The sequence below is a fragment of the Neoarius graeffei genome, chromosome 20 (assembly GCF_027579695.1).
Source record: "Neoarius graeffei isolate fNeoGra1 chromosome 20, fNeoGra1.pri, whole genome shotgun sequence".
NCBI classification, from domain to species: Eukaryota; Metazoa; Chordata; class Actinopteri; order Siluriformes; family Ariidae; genus Neoarius; species Neoarius graeffei.
The window spans coordinates 14077819-14099559 of record NC_083588.1 but is presented as its reverse complement, the minus strand read 5'-3'; the positions used below and the strand labels follow the sequence as shown (position 1 = coordinate 14099559).

The 21741-nt window shown below is 46.2% G+C and overlaps 1 protein-coding gene across 1 annotated transcript in view; it reads right to left on the bottom strand.

The window, feature by feature from the left end:
• Positions 1-21505, bottom strand: part of cacng3b (calcium channel, voltage-dependent, gamma subunit 3b) — an 84573-nt gene extending 63068 nt beyond the window's left edge. The window contains exon 1 of the mRNA XM_060902522.1: positions 21295-21505. Coding sequence (XP_060758505.1) covers positions 21295-21505 — 211 coding nt within the window. The remainder of the gene's footprint in view (positions 1-21294) is intronic.
• Positions 21506-21741: the final 236 nt, after the last annotated feature.

Here is a 21741-nt window from a genome sequence, read left to right as displayed (position 1 = left end):
TCTGTGTCTATGTGTCAGCCCTGTGATGACCTGGCGACTTGTCCAGGGTGTACCCCGCCTTTCGCCTGTAGTCAGCTGGGATAGGCTCCAGCTTGCCTGTGACCCTGTAGAAGGATAAAGCGGCTAGAGATAATGAGATGAGATGTATTTATTCCACTTGAAAAAAGTGTACAGTAAACCAGCTACCGGATTTGGGACACTACGACATCCTGAACTATTTAGCATTTGGGACTTCTACGCTGGAGATGCTGAAGGCACATGAAAGTACAGCTGCCTCCCAATATTTTGAGGCAGGTTTCGTGCATGCCGGAATGTGATGGGAAATTCCCGATAAAGAAAAATACCTTATTATGATAAAGGTAAGCTCAAATGTGGCCTTCTAAGATCAATAAACAAGCCAAAACCAATACCTAGCATATTTAATGGTGTTTAGGCAAGTCTACATTATCAATACAAAACAAACATGCTGCTAGTCGAGCCAAGCATTTGGTCTCATAAAATATATCGTGTCCAAAGCCCACATCCATATATGCATAACGCTGCATAGAGCTTTCACACTAACCTGATATAAAATGTTCGCCACACACAGGAATGCTTTGTTGTTATCCAATCTTCCTTTAACTGCAGCTCGCCATTTTCCTTGTCTTTCTGGGTTCACCGGGAAGCAGTGAAAAGTTAAACCAGGCTTATCGCCATGTCTTTTATTACATCCAGAAGCACTACAGGTCTCTGGCATTGTTCTTTGAGATGTAACTTCTATAAGTTGATCTGTAGATATTTACTGAATTGGGCTTCCAGTCACTCACATACACTTGTGCTGGTCGTTATCCAGCACAAAGCTTGGCCAGCAACATGGCCGCGTCAACAAATCCGCAGTTACGATGACGTCACAGGAAAGTCCTCCATAGCCCTCGGCCTTTTGCCTATTACATAACTAAGGTTACAGTGGGGGGCCAGTCCTGTGGTAACTGGAAACAAAGGCTTATGCAATTCAGTCAGCCTATACACACTAGTTGTTGAGTGAACCAAGCCTGTTCTCTCAACTTGTATAGCCAGCAGCAGCAGTATAATTGTACTTTTGAGGGCAAATCTGGCCTTTCAGGGCAGGACAGTATCCATCCCACTCAGGAAGGTGCCGCTCTCATTACTTGCAGCATAGAGAACATAGTCTGAGATCTGTCCTAGTAAATCGGTGACAATGCAGAGCCAGTGCCAGGCAGTAGACCAACAAGCTAAACTCATTTTAAAGTTCTTTATACTAACATTACATACACAGCCACATAAAACAAGTCTACTCAGTCATTTCCACTGAGGCCCTGTGTTACCCAGGGCCTTATTCTGAATTCTGTATAAACTTGCACATTTTGTTTCAAATATGGTTGTTTCTGTGGATAAAGCAGTCATAGTTGGAGAAATAAATATTCCTTTTGATAATCTGCAAGACCCACTGAGAATAACGTTCATGTCCATTCTAGATTCAGTAGTGGTCAATCAGAATATAATCAGACCCACTCATTATGGTGGACACACCCTTGATTTAATACTGACACTTGGCTTAAATATAGAAAACTAGTCCAGGTTAAAGCCATTTCAGATCACTACCTTATCCATTTAAAAGGGATCATCATCATTGGGTTTTCGAGTGGCACAGCAGAAATATGTTTGCCCTATCATCTGGAAATTGTATGAATCCTGATGATGCTGTGGCCAGACAGAGTAAGCAGTACAATAAGTAAGGCCAAAGGCCAACAATTCAAAGTTTGCTTGAGATGATGCAACTTATCTGGATGTTATAAGTGCACCTACTGAACTGGAACAAGTGTTTCAAGGGAAAGTCTAGGAGTGTAATATTGGTCCATTTCTCATTTGCACTGTAATTCCCTGCCAGGTTTTTTGAACATCTGGTCCTGCTGGAATAGCTAGCATTATGTTGGCTTCGCTAAATATAACCATGATAGCAATGACCTCGCAATCAGTCACAAATATGAGTGTTAATCAGAACAGGAAAGAAAATGTTTTCGATGAGATAGTTAACTTCCACTGCACGGTCGGAGTAGCAGGACTTTCTACCATGTTTCTGATGCACTCATGGTGAACAGAATTATAGGATTGTCTTCAATAAAGAACTACAAATGCCACTTCACATTTGTCCAAAGTTGTCTTCATATCTGTCCATAATTTGCATTCCAAATGAGATGGATTTCATCCTGGAGGCACGGTGATGTCGTGGTAAGCACTGTCACCTCACAGCAAGAAGGTTCTGGGTTTGAGCCCAGTGGCTGATGGGGGTCTTTCTGTGGGGAGTTTGCATGTTCTCCCTGTATCTGTGTGGGTTTCCCCCAGAGTCCAAAGACATGCAGGCTAGGTTAATTGGTGGCTCCAAATTGACCGTAGGTGTGAATGTGAGTGTGAATGGTTGTTTGTCTCTATGTGTCAGCCCTGCGATGACCTGGCAACTTATCCAGGGTGTACCCCGCCTCTCACTCATAGTCAGCTGGGATAGGCTCCAGCTTGCCCGTGACCCTGCACAGGACAAGCAGTTATGGATAATGGATGGATGGGCTTTATCCCATGATGCCTTTCTGTTCAGTCTTTCTATTACTGCCAAAAGGGAGCAGAAAATGTTGGAAGTGTTCATGTTAACAGTATTGTGTTTAACAAATTGTGCCCTTTTGCCATTAGCTGTATTCTGAGCATGGTAAATTCACTGTCCTTATTTTCCAGAAAACACAAGTGTCAAGCTACTCGATGAAATGAGTGAATATGTTTAACTCCTGTACCATAGAACATGGCTTGAATACATTATAAATATTCATTATTCATCCAATCCTACAGTTTAAAACAATGACAGAATAAAACACTTAACTTGCATTATGGATAAAAACTGAGTTTCTGCAATATCCTACAAAGAAGAGACATGATTTTTCCATTACTAAAGTCACACACACACACACATCTCACACACACACACCTACATGTCTTACTATCTTTGTAAGGACCTGACAGTGACAGAGTTATTAATACAACTAATTAATAATACGCTAACACCTAAATCTAACGTTATCCTTAACCACAGTTACCAGAAGGAAACCTTTTAGATCTTTTCGGGTTTTTTGTTCATCTCATCTCATTATCTCTAGCCGCTTTATCCTGTTCTACAGGGTCGCAGGCAAGCTGGAGCCTATTCCAGCTGACTACGGGCGAAAGGCGGGGTACACCCTGGACAAGTCGCCAGGTCATCACAGGGCTGACACATAGACACAGACAACCATTCACACTCACATTCACACCTACGGTCAATTTAGAGTCACCAGTTAACCTAACCTGCATGTCTTTGGACTGTGGGGGAAACCGGAGCACCCGGAGGAAACCCACGCGGACACGGGGAGAACATGCAAACTCCGCACAGAAAGGCCCTCACTTCACAGTCACCTTGTACTACACCTTGTACACACACTTATACAAACACTGTACGTGAGTATAGGGTGTGTGCATGTGTGAAAATGTGTTTGGTGTGTGTGTAAATATAGATTTTTCTAGTGACCAGCAGCAAATAGCATTGATGCTCATAAGAATGAATGTACATAACCCTAATTGGGAAGGATTAAATTTGCATCGGAACTTGGAGTAGTTTAAAATGTGTTTGTAAGAGTTTGAGCGGGTGGGTGGAGCACAGAAGTACGGCAGGCCAGAACTGAGTTGTCAAAACTCTTTATTGTGTTACTTTTCAGTCACACACAAACTCCCAGACACACACACATTAGTCGTCTGGTTCAGGAGAGAGCTCCCTTCCTCCTCTCTCTCCCTCCTTATATAGGGCGCGGTCACTGGGGAAGACACACAAACACAGGTTAATTGACGTCAGGTGCAGTGATTCTGCCACTTACATTCCCTGACTCCACCCTCCGGTCACAGACCGACGCTTGACCACGCCCCCGCTGCCACATACCCCCACCGCCCGACTCAGGCCGGGCAGCTGTCCGGCCTGCAGCCGAGTGTCCCCCCCAATGGGAGAGGAAGTCCGCCACGACCATCTGCGCCCCCGGCCTGTGGATCACCTTGAAGTTAAAGGGCTGGAGTGCCAGATACCAACGGGTGATCCGCGTGTTGGCATCCTTCATGCGGTGGAGCCACTGGAGGGGCGCGTGGTCTGAACAGAGGGTGAAAGGGCGTCCCAGCAGGTAGTAACGGAGGGCAAGGACCGCCCACTTGATGGCGAGGCACTCCTTCTCTATTGTGCTGTAGTGCCCCTCATGCACTGACAGCTTCCTGCTGATGTACAGCATGGGGCGATCCTCCCCCCTCCACCTCCTGGGACAAAACAGCCCCCAGCCCTCTGTCCGACACGTCCGTCTGCAACATAAAGGGGAGAGAAAAGTCAGGGGAGTGTAACAGTGGCCCCCCACACAATGCAGCCTTCACCTCAGAGAAAGCCCGCTGGCATTGCTCCGTCCACTGGACTGGATCTGGTGCCCCCTTTTTAGTGAGATCAGTCAGCGGGCTGGTGGCATCCGAATAATTAGGTATAATTCTCTGGATCCTGGACTTTCTAACCAACCGTACCCAGCGTGTCCGGATTAACAATAACCTGTCTGATCTCCTCACCACCTCCACTGGCTCCCCACAAGGCTGTGTGCTTTCTCTGCTGCTCTTCATTCTGTACACTGATGAGTGCAGATCAACGTACCCCAACTGTCACCTGGTTAAGTTTGCCGATGACACAGTTCTCCTGTCCGGCCCCTCCCTCCATCATGGACCCGCTCTTCAGCAGTTTGTAGAGTGGTGTGACTCTTCCTGCCTGGAGTTGAATGTTAGCAAAACTTAGGAGATGGTGGTGACCTTCTCCAGCAGCCAAAGGGAACTGGCGGCGGCTGTCACCACTATGGTCCACGGTTTTCCGGTTGAGACAGTTGAGGAATACAAATACCTGGGAACCATTCTGGACTGCCAACTGAGGTTCTCTTCCAACACAGAAGGGATCCTGAGGAAGTGCCACCAGAGGATGTACCTACTAAGGAAACTGAACTCTTTCTGTCAGTCAGAACATCTTGCTGACATTCTATTACACATTCATTGAAAGTGTTTTAGCTTTTTCTATATGCTGTTGGTATTACTCCATTACTGTACAGGATAGGAACCGCCTGCATAACATTGTCAAGGTGCGTTCTAAAATTATTGGACTTCCTGCTCGCCACCTGAGTGCTGTGTACGAGCAGCAGGCTAGCGGCCTGGCTTGTCGAATTCTTAAGGACTCGACTCATGCTTTGTTCCCGGCATTTGAGCAGCTGCCATCTGGTCGCAAGTTCCGCTGTCCGGCCTGTAAGACCCAGAGGAGGAGAGCAACCTTTGTTCCAAGTGTTATTCTCCTCCTGAACTCTAAGAAATCTAAGACAGTTACAATAACTTAAGTCTTCTGTACAATACTCTAGTGCAATATCACATGTCCTGATGTGCAATATGTGACCCCTCACCGAATCCAGGGACACATGTCGGCCGAAACGAATCCGAGATAATCGCAAAAGAAGCATTTTTTTTTCTCGAAATTTGTGATTTTTGGTTTTTTCCATCATGTGCAAGTTGAGATCTTGAAGAATGCAATCAGTATTTCAGATAATAGATTGTTTTGTTGGAAAAGCATACATTTTTTGTTGCAAATTATCTCGTTTTTGTCAGGACTGTAGCCTGCTGGGGGGTGTGGGTAAATTACCATATGGGCCATTCGCATGATGATTTAAGTCATTTGTTTTTTTTTTCCGCGAATCAGCTGTATGATCCGAGCTGAGCGCATGGCTACTTAACTGCATACAGGCGTGTGATTTCACTATGGAATGAGTTACTAAACAGAGCGCAGAGGAGCTGAAACACCGCGAAGCAAACAGACACACGGTATTTACATCGGAGATAACCATTTCTAGCAAAAAAAAACGCAACCTCGTTTTCCAGATTGAATGGAATACTTGAATGATCGGATGATACACGGACCGTTCTAGGATTACATTCCATCGGAGGCATTGGTGTGTGCAAGGTGACGTTTCTCTTTCTGATGGGGTAAGTTTATTAATCTAAGGCTGTGTGGTTATTTTTGCATGTAACGGAGAGTGTTGTGGTTTGGTTAAGCCTAGGTCACAACCGGACGTACGATTTTTTGGCCGTGTGATTTTTGGCGTTTCCCAAATCGCTGCGTTTTTTTTTGTTCACGGAGAAAGACGCGCGTTGGCCGTAAGTTTGTCTTGCAACCTGAAAAAAACGTAAGCGCCCGTAGAGTTTGTTTGACATGACAAAGAACCTCTGTGGCCGGTCTGCGGCTCGAAAATCAGCACATCACACGCGCGCTCTCGTGCTTTTCACACGCGCGCTCTCGTGCGTTTCATGCGCGCTCTCCGTGTGTTTCTTGGGTTTTTTGCGTGTAGACCGGCTGTAGGAGCACATACGGCCGGTTGTGACCGAGGCTTTACATGAATAGTGTTGTGTTAGTTGTGTCATCATCGTGCTATCTTTCTTTCTTACAGTGTGAGTAATTTTTCAACCACAAAACGTTAAAGTATACTTTAGGACTTATTTTTGTACTTCATAATTGTGTTGGGCATACTTTGCATGGAAGGAAAATTGACGTGGTGATCTTTGTTTACATGAAAGTAGTATCGTGCTAGCTCGTAGGGGGTAGGGCTTTCCTTAATATCATGCAAATGAGCACCATTATGTGCCCGCCCTACACCCAGAGTAGCTGAGATGGAAAACTTTGAGGGCGATTTTCTCCCTTTTCTGTTTTAAGAAGTATACACTTTCAAAAGGCCACACATTCTTCAAATATTGTCAGATCTCCACATGGAAGGCATCATTGGAAAGCTTAGAAACTGTACTTTCTGAATCTGTCAATAACTCAAAATGCCCCCGGGCAGACATGTGTCCATGGATTCTGTGATCTGCCACATATTACAATATCACCTTGTCATTTTAACTACAATGTCACTCTAATCATATTGTCACTTTAATTTTATCCACGCTTCCTTTTATTTATTTGCCATATTTTATCTGCTGGGTTTTTTTTACTTTGGTACTGGCAGCAGGCCTGCCATTGTACATTATATGCTGTTTGTTTGGTTTTTTGCCCACTTTTGTGATTTTATTCTTTTTGTGATTTTATTCTCTTGCTCTTATTTTAATGTATTGCTCTTCGCCCTTCTAATTGCCCTTCGGGGATAAATAAAGTTTTGTAAAAAATAAATAAATAAATAAATAAATAAACCTACAATAATAGCTAGCCAGCTCCAGGAACTGTCTCACCCCCTTTTTGGTCTTGGGCCTCGGGCAGGCCGCAATCGCTGCCGTCTTATTAATTTGGGGACGCACCTGTCCATTGCCCAAGTGGAAGCCCAGATACTGTACTTCCACCCGCCCAATCGCACACTTCTTCGGGTTGGCCATGAGACCCGCTCGCCTCAGCGACCCAAGGACGGCCCTCAGGTGTTGTAGATGCCGCGGCCAGTCATTACTATAGATTATAATATCATCCAAGTATGCGGCCGCATAGGTGGCGTGGGGGCGGAGGACCCTGTCCATAAGCCGTTGAAACGTAGCGGGCGCCCCAAACAGCCCAAAAGGAAGTGTGATGAATTGGTGTAAGCCAAAAGGTGTGGAAAAGGCCGTTTTTTCTCGGGATAGTGGAGTCAAGGGGATCTGCCAATAACCCTTTGTCAAATCCAGTGTCGAATAAAAGCGAGCCGTGCCTAGTCGATCCAGCAACTCGTCAATACGAGGCATTGGGTACGCATCAAATTTAGACACCGCATTGACTTTTCTGTAGTCCACACAGAACCGGACCGACCCGTTGGCCTTGGGAACCAAGACCACCGGGCTGCTCCAGTTACTGTGGGACTCCTCGACGATGCCCATTTCGAGCATGGCCTCGAGTTCTCCCCGAACCACCTTTTGTGTGTGTTCAGGTAGCCTGTAAGGGCGGCTGCACACTACCACCCCCGGGGGCATCTCAATGTAGTGTTCTATGAGGCGGGTGCGGCCGGGCAGGGGCGAGAACATGTCCGAAAATTCAGTCTGCAACTGGGCAACCTCTGTGAGTTGGGTCGGGGAGAGGTGGTCTCCACAGGGGACCGGAGAGGTACGCGATGTCAATGTTCCCTTTTGAACCTGTAGCCCCAGCTCTGCCTTCTCTGGAACCAACGACACCAACGCCATGGGGACCTCCTTGTTCCAGAGTTTGAGTAGGTTGAGGTGGTAAATCTGTAGCGCCCCACCCCTGTCCGTTCGCCTCACCTCATAGTCAACGTCCCCAACTCGCCGTGTTCAAAAGGGTCCTTGCCACTTGGCGATCAATTTGGAGCTCGACGTGGGCAACAGTACGAGTACTTTATCTCCCGGTGTGAACTCCCTAAGGCACGTACCCCTGTCGTACAGGCGGATTTGCCGTTCTTGGGCCTGCCGCAAATTCTCCTGGGTTAGGTGTGCGAGTGTGTGGAGTTTTGCGCGCAGGTCAATAACATATTGGATTTCATTTTTGCTCGGTGAAGGTCCCTCCTCCCAATTTTCCTGCAGTACATCTAGGATGCCGCGCGGCTTACGCCCGTATAATAATTCAAATGGGGAGAACCCCGTGGAGGCTTGGGGGACCTCTCGCACTGCGAATAACAGGAGTTCGAGCCATTTATTCCAATTGCATGCGTCCTCGCTTACGATTTTTTTTAAAAGATATTTTTTGGGCTTTTTTTCACCTTTATTGGATCGGACAGTGTAGAGACAGGACAGGAAATGAGCAGGAGAGAGAGACAGGGAGGGATCGGGAAATGACCTCGGGTCGGGATCGAACCCGGGTCCCCGGATTTATGGTATGGCGCCTTAGCCACCTGAGCCACGATGCCCCCATGAATTTTTTAATTATATTCTTGAGTGTGCGGGTGAACCTTTCGACTACACCGTCCGTTTGCGAGTGATAAACGCTGGTACGGATCGGCTTAATTCCCAATAACCCATACAGTTCGCTCAGTGTGCGTGACATAAACGAAGTGCCTTGATCAGTCGGAATCTCCTTGGGGATTCCGACTCGGGAGATGACGTGGAAGAGTGCTTCTGCAATACTGCGTGCTGAGATATTGCGAAGAGGCACTGGTTCCGGGTATCGCGTTGCATAGTCCACCAGGACTAAAATAAAGTGATACCCTCATGTTGACCGATCTAATGGCCCGATGAGATCCATCCCAATTCTTTCGAACGGGGTCTCGATTAATGGTAGAGGGCGCAAAGGCGCTTTTGGAATGGCCACAGGATTTACTAACTGGCATTCACGGCATGCCGTACACCACCTACAGACATCGCCGCAAATCTCTGGCCAATAGAACCAGGCCATTATTCAGGCTAGTGTCTTATCCTGCCCCAAGTGTCCAGCCATGGGATTAAAGTGAGCTGCCTGAAATACCAATTCCCGGTGGCTCTTTAGGATCAAAAGTTGCGTGATCTGCTCTTTAGTCTGAGTGTCCTGCGTCACTTGGTATAATCTATCTTTCATAATAGAGAAATAGGGGAAGGACGGTGTGGCATTTGGCTGGAGCGTTTGACCATCAATTACTCTCACTTGGTCAAACACATGCCGCAGAGTCTCGTCTCGTGACTGCTCTAACGGGAAATCCGCGAGGGATTCCCCAAGAGAGGGAGGAGGAGCCTGCTGCTCCTCACTCTGACGTGGAGATGAAGTAGATGGCTCTGTGACAGCTGCTCCCGCCAATGCCACACTGGGACCTCCCCCTGCTGAACTACGGCAGGACCCACTCTTTATTAAATGAGTCATTAACTCCCCAAATCCTGGCCAATCAGTCCCCAAAATTATCGAGTGGGTAAGGCGAGGATTAACCGCCGCCTTTACACTAAATTTCTCCCCTCAAAATAGAATGTGGACCGACACTAAAGGGTAGTTGTGAACATCCCCGTGCACACACAACACCTTCACCAATTGTGCTCCCCCCAATGCCTCGTTTTGCACCAGGCTTTGGTGGATTGAGGTCTGATTACAGCCAGAGTCCACCAAAGCCTGATACGTATCCCCTTGGACACTCACCAGTATGCGATACGCTCCAGCCCGATCGAGGGCAGTTCCTGGCGCGTCGGGGATCTGGACCACCACGCCCACCTCCTTTGCCAAGCACTGATGCCGGAGGTGCCCTGGCTCCCTGCAGCGCCAGCAAACTGGCCCGGGCTCTCTCTCTGCACCGGCGCTCTGTGGCTCACTCACCTGAGGGGGGGGGGGGGGGGGGGAGACAGACATGAAAGCGGGAAATGGGAGGGCACTGCGGGTGCGGCGGGCCGGCTGTGAGGGAGCCAGCCCCCGCCTCTGCGGTGGGGGAACCAGGCGAGGATGAAATACAGAAGGGGGGGAAGAGAGAGAGAGAGAGAGGAGAGAAGCAAAGAGGGGATCTGTGAGCCTGCCGTGGGAACAGCCGCCAAATGATCCTCCGCCAACTCGATGGCCTGATCCAGCGACGCCGGGCGATGGCACTGGACCCACTCCACGGTCCCTTTGGGAAGTTGTGCGATGAACTGCTCCAGTGCCACCAGATCGACGACTCCCTCGGCGTTGCGGTTGTCAGCCCTCAGCCACCGCCGGCAGGCGTCCCGGAGTTGCTGGCCAAATGCGAACGGGCGGCCGAGCTCCTCTTGGCGCAGAGCACGGAAGCGCTGTCGATGTTGTTCGGGGGTGCACCCCACACGCTGGAGGATGGCCCAGCGCAGGTCCGCGTAGACCAGCCGGCTGTCAGTGGGAAGCTGTAGCGCGGCCAGCTGCGCCTCACCCGTTAGCAGGGGGAGGAGGCGCGCCGTGCGCTGTTCCACCGGCCAGCCCGAGGCCTCTACTGCTTGTTCAAATAGCGTGAGAAAGGCCTCGGGGTCGTCGTGCGGGCCCATCTTCGTTAGGGTGAGGTGGGGAGAGCCCGCGGCGGTGGAGGTGGTGGACCCCGCCGACGCGAGAAGGTGCTGGAACGCCTGACGATCTTCCTGTTGCGCCAGCACTAGGGCCTCAAACCTTTGCTCTAGCTCCTTTCGGAGGGCGACCAACGCCTGATGCTGGCTCTGTTGGGCCGTGGTGAGGGTGTGGACCAGGTCTGCAAAGGGGGAGGACTCCATGGGGCTGTTCTCCTCTGTGCTCCGTCCCGGGTTTCGGCACCACTGTAAGAGTTTGAGTGGGTGGGTGGAGCACAGAAGTACGGCAGGCCAGAACTGAGTTGTCAAAACTCTTTATTGTGTTACTTTTCAGTCACACACAAACTCCCAGACACACACACATTAGTTGTCTGGTTTGGGAGAGAGCTCCCTTCCTCCTCTCTCCCTACTTATATAGGGCGCGGTCACTGGGGAAGACACACAAACACAGGTTAATTGACGTCAGGTGCAGTGATTCTGCCACTTACCTTCCCTGACTCCGCCCTCCGGTCACAGACCGACACTTGACCACGCCCCCGCTGCCACAGTGTTCAATTTGGGATTTTATTCTGTCCAGAATTAAATACCTGTCCATGTCTGGGTTTTTGTCCTTGTATACAAACCAATTTATGTACTCTGTAATTGTATGATAAATTTCAGCCCCTCCAGAGAGACACACTGGGGATTTTGCCAGCAGATGTTGCCTTATGCATTGTGAAAACATTTTTGACGACTGCTATTTCGCTGCCTAGAGTGTGTATCCACTTCCTTCCACATCTTACTTGAGATGGATTGAATAACTTTGACTCCACACATAGCTTTGTCCAGCACTGTTGCCACGTCGAGGTCCACATGGACCCAATTGATCCATGTCATATTCATAAGAGCAGAGTTTTACGCCGGATGCCCTTCCTGCCACAGCCCTCCCATTTCTGGGTTTGGGAAACAACCATTCACACCTCTCCTTCACTTGCAAGTGACGTCAAAGCAAAATAGAAACCCTGATGTCGGCCATGTTGGTGGATATACAAATGCGGGGTCAAGCGACATTCCAAACAAAATATAGTCACACGTGCACAACTCTCTTTGGTTTTCCACTGCTTTAAGCACTCTTTTAGCTATTCCATATCTTTGTGTTGTATACAGTCGTGGTCACAACAATACTCGTGACCGTGGCACATTCCGATTTTTTAGAATTCCGTCTGTGATTCAGAAAGAGGGCGAGGAAACTCCTGAGGACTGGTACGGAGAGGAGAGGAGATGAGCACGGCTGAACAACATCGGCAGGGCTGATCTAACAGAGGCTAAAACCAAAACAGCTCGTGTTTGCGGTAATCATTTTATCTCAGGTGAGATTCAAAAGCTTTCTCGATAATATCATGGAAGAATTTTATTTTGTGTTGCTAGAATTTTGTGATAAAATGAGTGTTCTCTTGTCGTGGTTCACTCGCCAGAAAAATTATACGCTAGAAACAATCCAGACTGGGCACCCACTCAGAAAATGGGCTATGTTTCATCCAAGGTCAGACTTGATTCTTCGGCAGCCAAACCAGATAGAATGCGATATCTGGGTACTCGATGGTCGGTAGAAGCGTCTTATCTTCAGAAAAGTCTGACTTTTTAAAATAATATTCGTCAAAACCACACATATATATCTTCTCTTTGTATCAAATCTTCGTTTGACCGTTCAAATCGTGGGAATACTGAGAAAATTCAGCATTGTTTACAGACACGCTTTCAGCGGCTGCCATCCTAGTTGCTTGTATATCCACCATCATGGCGGACGCTCATGACATAGCACATTTTGATCACGTGGTTGCAAGTCATCTCTGGGCAATTTAGAGCAGCCAATTAGCCTAACTGCATGCCTTTGGATTGTGGGAGGAAACCGGAGCACCCGGAGGAAACCCACACAGATACGGGGAGAACATGCAAACTCCACACAGAAAGGCCCCCATCGGCCGCTGGGCTCGAACCCAGACCCTTTTTGCTGTGAGGTGATAGTGCTAACCACTACACCACCCAGAAGAGAAAATCTCTGGTTTAAACACCATTTAAAGTGTTGTAACGTAAAGTCCAATGGCCTTGGCTGACTGACCACTGACATGCCATTAAAGAGCTCCATTAACACTTCTGCAGTTACCGTTCTCAAATCCATTTCATCTTATCCCTGAGGAATTCTTGAAGAGTTAATAGTACTCATTCCAGAAGCACTAGCTGAGATTTTTTTTGTTGCAGGAAGCTGGTTTGTTCAATAGATGAGACCATTTCCCCAGTCACGGCAGCACTCCAACCCGTGTCTCTTGGGCAAGGGTTAAGAACAGCATCTAGTCTTCTTTGGTGTGTGTACCTGTTTTCCAATCCATGTTTCAGGCTGTTCACTTTGCATGCTCTGTTGATAATGATAAAGAGGTTTGCTCTGCCCTCTTCCAAAGCTCTGCGTTTGTGCTGATTGCTGCTCCCGTTCTCTGCCGTCCGTCCTACCTACATGCCACTCCACATCATGCTTCATGCATCTCGGCAGCTCCACAGCATGGCATTCACACCATGGTACTCCTGCCTAACATTCTGATGATGGGTATGGGTGTGTTTCCCTTGGAAATTATTTGTAAGGTGACATTAAGTGTGAGGAAGACACTACAGAAGAAACCAGGATATTTGTTTCTCAATATCTTGATAAGCCTTGGTGACCAGGGGGATGAATGATTCTCTCTCTCTCTCTTTCTTTCTCTCAGTCTCTTTTAGGCGGGAGAGGCCTGTTTCCAAGGTGATGTGTGTGTATGTGTTTGTGTGTGTGTATACAGTGAGTGATGTGAGTGTGTGTGACAGGCTCTGCTCTCCCCGAGGGCGGATTCTTCTTATCCTCACTCGTTCTTTGTGCTTTTGCTCCCTCATTCCCCTGCACCCTCCCCCCTCCACTCGATTCCCCAAAACTCACTCCCTTGAGACCTACTGCATTAATCACACACTTCTCCATCTCTCTCTCTCTCGTTCCCTCACACACACACACACACACACACACACAGTGACAGAGAGAAGGACAGATACACAGAGAGACAAAACCATAACTTATGTGTTATCGTGTATCATTACGTTTTAAAAATGATTCTCGGTCTCACGATTCATATTTATAAAATAATGGTCAGGTCGGCAGAGAGAGGGCATATCACAAAAGTGGGCTTGAGATAATGGTAACTGTAGAAAGTAGCCCTGAGTTGTTGAATCTTGTGAGATATACAGTATGTACATCGGCAGGAGTTACTGAAGGCCTTCACATATGAAGCACAACTAGTTGCAGATTATGAGATGTCGTCAAACCTTTTGATACAACATGACAGTGATGTTCTCATGTTACCTTCATATTACCTTCAGAGATTCCCAGGAGGACAGAAAAACTCCCTGAGATGGCATAAGGAAGAAACCTGAAAAGGCAACCTATTCTGGTCTGAGTAATTCATTCACGAGCATTTCTGGTTTGTTCAAAACTATGTGCATCCTGACTAAGCTACTGTTGATGTTTGCCGTTCGCATACTTTCAGATTCCATCATGGTTGTAGTCGAGTCACTAAACCTCGAGTCCGAGTCGAGTCCGAGAACAAGACTCCAACCGCGCCATTTGACGGTGGCTGTTGCTGCCTTTATGTGAAACCGTCTCTGCTACTGTGTTGGACTGACGTTACTCCTTGACTGCCCCATTTTAGTTAATAGGCTACAGATAAAAAGCCTGTTCATCGCTCAGCAAGCCCCGCCCACTATCAACAAGGCAAATAACATGAGAGAGGGTTAACACTAGCTAGTTCATCGCTCAGCAAGCAAGCCCCGCTATCAACAGGGCAATGAACATAACGTGTCACTTCCTTCTCTGGGTGGAGTCTTGCCAAATGACGATTGAAGTTCGAGGTTGTCCCCGTCGTCTCCTTGATAGTTCCTGTACATATGGAACACATCGCAGTGCTTTTTTTCCCCACTGCACGAGAAGTCTGTATAAGTAAAGCGGACAATCCTAGGGGTGTTCTCTCCGGGCATTTTAGCACCATTAACGTTAGTTTGTTCTTGAGCTTGAACAGGTGAATGTGCATTCTCTTGCATGAAATTAGTGTAAAAATTAATGTCGACATAAATATCTTGCGCCAAATTATTATGGCATGTTAGAAAAAAATAAAGAAAAAATCCAAGTCATCGTCTCCAATTTGTAAGTCCGAATGCAGTTAATGTATGAGTCTGAGTCATCATTGCTCAAATCCAAGTCAAGTCACGAGTCCTTACTGCACGAGTCGGACAAGGTGTGTCTCGACAAGCCTGGATAATATAACACGTAGTCTGAGTGATGTGAACATCTTTACTTGGTTTTGCTGTTTTGGGGCAAGAGCTCAGGCTTTTCAAACAGTGAGTCTCATTCAGAGGTGGGAGGTGGACTGTATATGCCGTCACAAGCACTGACTATCTGATTTGAAAAATACACTGGCCATGTCATGCTTTTGGCTTATGTTAGAATAAATGAGTATTGCATCCTGCACTTCTCTAAACAAGGCTGTCAATGAATTCATCCAGACCTCATCTGTCAGGAAGCAGACACTTCGAGCAAAGATGCACATTTCAATATGAGCTTTTTCTATAAGCTTCCTTTGCCTCATTATCCAAATGTCTCAGACGTGATGGCGGCAGGCTGTCATCTCTGTCCTTGTCATGGGTTGTATACTGATATAAATGAGACGCCAGTGAATATTTGTTCAGTGGTTCATGACGATGAAAAACTGCCTACTCCTGCAGCGTTTTCCCCCTGTTTTCACGTCCTGATGTTCAAACATGACCAGCTGAGTGCTGACCTGATAATCCTAATCACTGGTGACAGTAGGTCACCAATCCAAAGACAAGCCGATGTTATTTATTTGCCTGTACAAGCTAGAGGTGTGTACTTTGGTCATTTTAATAGCTCAAATTCTTGACAAATAAGAAAGCCCCATAAATTTAAAGGAGCTGATCACAACTTTAGAAATCCCACTGCGTTCGTTCCCTTGACAAGATTTAATGGCATAAAGGTTTTCGATAACAAATACCGTATAGTCTTTGTCAGGTCTATGTGTTTGATTTGCATGGGTTTAAATTCGATGTGATGCAGCGATGAAAAGAAGTTCAAAGTAAAAAGATTATTAAAGCGTTATAATTGACACTTTCAGAAATTATCCTTTTAAACCCAATGCATGGAAACAAGCTTTGTGCGAATTAAACTTATTACCTCCGCCAAGGAGGTTATGTTTTCGGTAGCGTTGGTTTGTTAGTTTGTTTGTTGGTTTGTCTGTTAGCAACATTACGGAAAAAGTTATGAACGGATTGCTCTGAAATTTTTTCCAGAGGTGTGACTGGGCACAAGTAACAATCCATTAAATTTTGGCGGTGATCCGGTTCACCGTCTGGATCCCGAAATTTTTTAAAGGATTCTTGGCGGAGGTCTGCGATCTCCGAGTGCTTTTCTAGTTTTGTCTAGATTTGACAAGATACAGTTGGAATGCACGTTGAGAATGATCTCACTGTCAATCTGTATGATACATTTACTTCTTCATAATGAGAAAACACTCAAACTCAAAACAACAAACTAAAAACCGGCCACAAATTCACTGGCTTTGAACAAGTGCTGCATTTCGACAAATAATCTGTTGACTTTCCACAGCCCCCACTGGTTTTGGACCTTTCTTTATTTTATCGTCTCCTGGTAAAGCACCCAGCATTATCTGGTCTTGAAAACTGTACCTCGATGAGGCCTGATTTTCTATAATCTTTCACGAGTATCAGGTAGATAAGCATGTTTGTGTCTGATGGACCAGCTAAAACATGTTTTGAAAACGTGAGAATGAATAACCCTTACTCCCAGGTTGACCTGACGTTCCAGTTCTTGACTCACAACAGGCTTGTAGTACTCGAGTCTGACTCGTGCCCTAATTTTAAAAACTTGTGACTTGACTAGGACTGATGACTTGGACTTGGACTCATGCATTAACTGCATTCGGACTCATAAACTGGAGACGAGGACTTGGATTTTTTCTTTATGTTTTGTAACATGTCATAATAATTTGGCATCAGATATTTATATCTACATTATTGTTTGTACTAATTTTGTGCAAGAGCGTCACACCTGCGCACCTTGGCACGTGCATCAGATAGACTCTCGGGTGCGCTCCGGACAGTGCGCGTGTGCCAAGCAAACTCTCGCGCGCACGCTGTAAACGATTCGCACCTGCACAGGATTAAGGCGCAATCAGCGCGCTTATATAAAAACTGTGAAAACGCACTTACTTTGCAAAGTATTGAGTTGCGTTGCTGACACATTACCGAGCCTTATTTCCTTGTTTGGTTTCCTGAGCTTTGATTTCCTATTTCTTGTCTTTGATTCTGCCAAGTCTCCGATAGCCTGTTTGTGTCTCACTCGACCGACTACCTGTTTCACCGTTTTACCTGCCGTTCTGGATTGTTTACCCATCTTCACTTGTATTAATAAACACACCTTCTGCACTGACATCCATCTCCCAACCATCTCTGACAGAATACTTCGCACTCCCTGATAAAGAGAAGCACATTCACCTGTTCATATGTCATGTTCAGGAACAAACTAATGTTAATGGCACTAAAACAGCCGCCGTCTAATGGTGCGGTTGGAGTCTTGTTCTCAGACTCGACTCGGATCAAAAGTGGACTCGACTTGAAAAATTTTTTAATGACTTGGGCTTGAACACTGGGGACTCGAGACTGGACTCTGACTCGAGGTATAGTGACTCGACTACAACACTGACTCACAACTCAACCCGACTGCCAACTTTTTTGTAAAATGCACTCGTAATAGAACATTGCTTTTGTTTAAGGTCAGAAATGAGTTCTAAAATATATAATACAGCTTAACATCATCTTTTGGTTGCATTTTTCATGAAGCTGCACTTTAAATCATTACTTATACTGCAGATTACTTGCATGTAGAGTTTCAGGGAGCAGGCGTCCAGACTGCTTTATGCTTTTAGAATTGAATGTTACACAAAGTAGTGCAGATCAGAATATAGTTACAAAAATCTTTCATGCACACAAATGCACTGACAGAGTGCCACATTAGCTATGATTAAGCCCCTTTGACTGATCACTGGATCTGCGCATTCGAGTGTGGATGCATCAACATGACTCAGCTATAACGGTTCTATCATAGATATCACAAGATACCACGCAGTTAAACAGTGCAGCTGCGGGTCTCTTTATAAACAAAGCGTGTTTTACAGTGTCTTGCAAAAGTATTCATCCCCCTTGGTGTTTGTCCTGTTTTGTTGCATTAGAAGCTGGAATCAAAATGGATTTTTGGAGGGTTAGCACCATTTGATTTACACAACATGCCTAGCACTTTAAAGGTGAAAATTGTTTTTTTTGGTTTGTTTTTATTGTGACACAAACAATAATGAAGATGAAAAAACTGAAATCTGTAGTGTATATAGGTATTCACCCCCTTTCGTAAAAAAGCAAAGGGGAGTCCCATATACGATTCGTACATTGGGGGAGTGCCTGTTAGAGAGCGCACTTGTCCTGGGCCATCGGCATAGTGAGGTAGGGTGGCCAGTTCCTTTCCTCGCCGCCTTTAACTTCCCCAGTGTCCCCATTCACTGCTGGATGGACAGGGAGCGAGCCCCAGATCCCCGTCGAGCCGAGGCTCGAACCAGGGACCATTCGCTTAGCGGTCAAGCGCTCTAACCACTTGGCCACCTGCGCTCCCCCCCTTTCATACAAAACCCCTAAATAAGAGCTGGTCCAACCAATTCACTTCATTAGTCACATGATTAGTTGATTAAGATCCACCTGAGTGCAATCAAAGTGTCACATGATCAGTCACATGATGTCTGTATAAATCAACCTGTTCTGGAAGGACCCTGACTCTGCAACACTACTAAGCAAGCAACATGAAAACTAAGGAGCCTCCAAACAGGTCAGAGATAAAGTTGTGAAGTATAGATCAGGGTTGGGTTATAAAAAATATCCCAAACTTTGAATATCCCACAGAGCGCCATTAAATCCATTATAGCAAAATGGAGAGAATATGGCACCACTACAAACCTGACAAGAGAAGGCCGCCCACCAAAACTCACAGACCGGGCAAGGAGGGCATTAATCAGAGATGCAACAAAGACACCAAAGATAACACTGAAGGAGCTGCAAAGATCCACAGCGGAGATGGGAGTATCTGTCCATAGGACCACTTTAAGCCGTACACGCCACAGAGCGGGGCTTTATGGAAGAGTGGCCAGAAAAAAAGTCATTGTTTCAGAAAACATATTTGGAGTTTGCCCAACAGCATGTGGCAGACTCCCCAAACACATGGAACAAGCTTCTCTGGTCAAATGAGACTAAAACTGATCTTTTTGGCCATCATGGGAAATGCCATGTGTGGCGCAAACCCAACACCCTGAGAGCACCGTTCCTACAGTGAAGCATGGTGGTGGCAGCATCATGCTGTGGGGATATTTTTCATCTGCAGGGACAGGAAAGCTGGTCAGGACTGAAGGAAAGATGGATGACACTAAATACAGGGCAATTCTGGAGGAAACCTGTTTGAGTCAGCCAGAGGTTTGAGACTGGGACAAAGGTTCACGTTCTAGCAGGACAATGGCCTGAAACATACTGCTAAAGCTACACTGGAGTGCTTTAAAGGGAAACATTTAAATGTCTTGGAATGGCCTCGTCAAAGCCCAGACCTCAATCCAATTGAGAATCTGTGGCATAACTTGAAGATTGCTGTACACCGACGCAACCCATCTAACTTGAAGGAGTTGGAGTAGTTTTGGCAAAATTCCAGTGGCTAGATGTGCTAAGATAAAAGAGACATTCCCCAAGAAACTTGCAGCTGTAATTGCAGCAAAAGGTGGCTCTCCAAAGTATTGACTTTTGGGGGGTGGGTGAATACCTATGCACACTCCAGATTTCTGTTTTTTTCACGTTAATTATTGTTTGTGTCACAATGAAATAACTATTTTCACCTTTAAAGTGGTAGGCATGTTATGTAAATCAAATGGTGTGAACCCCCAAAAATCCATTTTAATTCCAGCTTGTAATGCGACAAAATGGGACAAACACCAAGGTGGATGAATACTTTTACAAGACGCTGTATATTTTAGTAGCATTGACAATGGACAGATTTGTGGTGTAGTATCTCCTGATACTATAAACTTTACTCCAAAATTTTTGGTACATTTGTTGTTAGTCAGGTGTTGGTCATAGTGTATCTACAGCCTATTATGGGAACACTGAGAGCAAGGCTTGGATGCACCCTGGATGGGATGCAGTACTTTGCGTGGCACTCTTTCCCACCTCGGGACACTATGGCGTAGCCAATCAACTGTAGCTACATGTGTTTTTGGGAGAGAAACCCATGCTGACACAGGGAGGCCATGTGAAACTCGATACAAATATTACCCCAAGCTCAGGATCAAACCAGACACCCTGGAGGTCTGACCCTGATACCATATAACATCCTTTTTATGTAACTGATGAAATAAATATAAAAAAAATCTTCAATAATTCTTTCTTGATGACATTCCCAGATAATATTTGTGCACTATTACCCTATACATCAATTGCCACTGAAATTGTTTGGCCCCACCTACGATGTCCTGTGTTCATGTGTAAAATGTGTTCTGGATCAGTCACGAATTGGCATTAAATACACAACCAGATTCAAATACACACCCAAGTTCAAGAGTATGGATGGACTGAAAATAAGAGTTCAGGGAACTGAATGGCACGAACATCCTTATTCTGCTTCGTATTTCACATTTTTAGGTGAAAATTTTTTTTTTTACTCCAAATGAGCTGGAAACATCTCTGTCATTTATCTTGAATAACTGCTTTATCCTGGTCAGGGCTGTGGTGGATCCAGAGCCTGGGCGTGAAGCAGGATCATACACTGGATGTGACAGCAGTCCATTGCAGAGCACCACACACACATGCGCGCACACGCACACACCCTAATGAGCAATTTCAGGCACATGTTTTTGAGAGGTGGGAGAAAACCATGCAGACACAGGAGGAACATGTTGAGAAACTCCACACAGTAACCTGCGCTCAGGATCAAACCGGGTACCCTGCAGCTGTGAGGCAGCGATGCTACCCGCTGCGCCACCATGCCGCCCATATCTCTGTAATGAAAATATGAAACAATGTTGTCTGCACACACACACGCTCTCTCTCTCTCTCTCTCTCTCTCTCACACACACACACACACACACTGTTATATTGATTTGTACTGGAATGAAGACAGATTGAAATAAAATACATGGAATTGCTATTAAACAGAAAGAGCTGGCCTGGGGCAATGGTTGAAAGCACTGCCAAGGTGTCAACAGAATGGTTTACCTTCCAGGCAGCAGGTTCTCCACAATCCCGAGTGGGTCATCACTTCTTCGTTTTTCCTGCTTGTTTCGTTTTCATGGTTGACTTTGGTTTTACACACTCCTCTGGAGTAAAGCCAGTAGTCTGTGCCAACTGCGATGGTCATGAGGCTGAAGGCGGCAAACGCGCCCACTGTAGTGATGAGCATCTGCACGCCTCGGTCACACAGCAGCATCTCTCGGCATGCAAAACTCAAACATACACAAACGTCACGTCTCAATGTGCTGCTGGTTTGAGAACAGATCAATTCAACATCGTGCTTCTAGTTACAGACAGTGATGCGATGCGATGCGATGTGATATGATGTGATGTAGCTTCTCTGTCATGAGTAGTGATGAACTTGTCCACTCTGTCTGTGAGATTTTTGACCTGTGTGACCCTCTTACAGATGTGTTTCACATCATTTGGGGT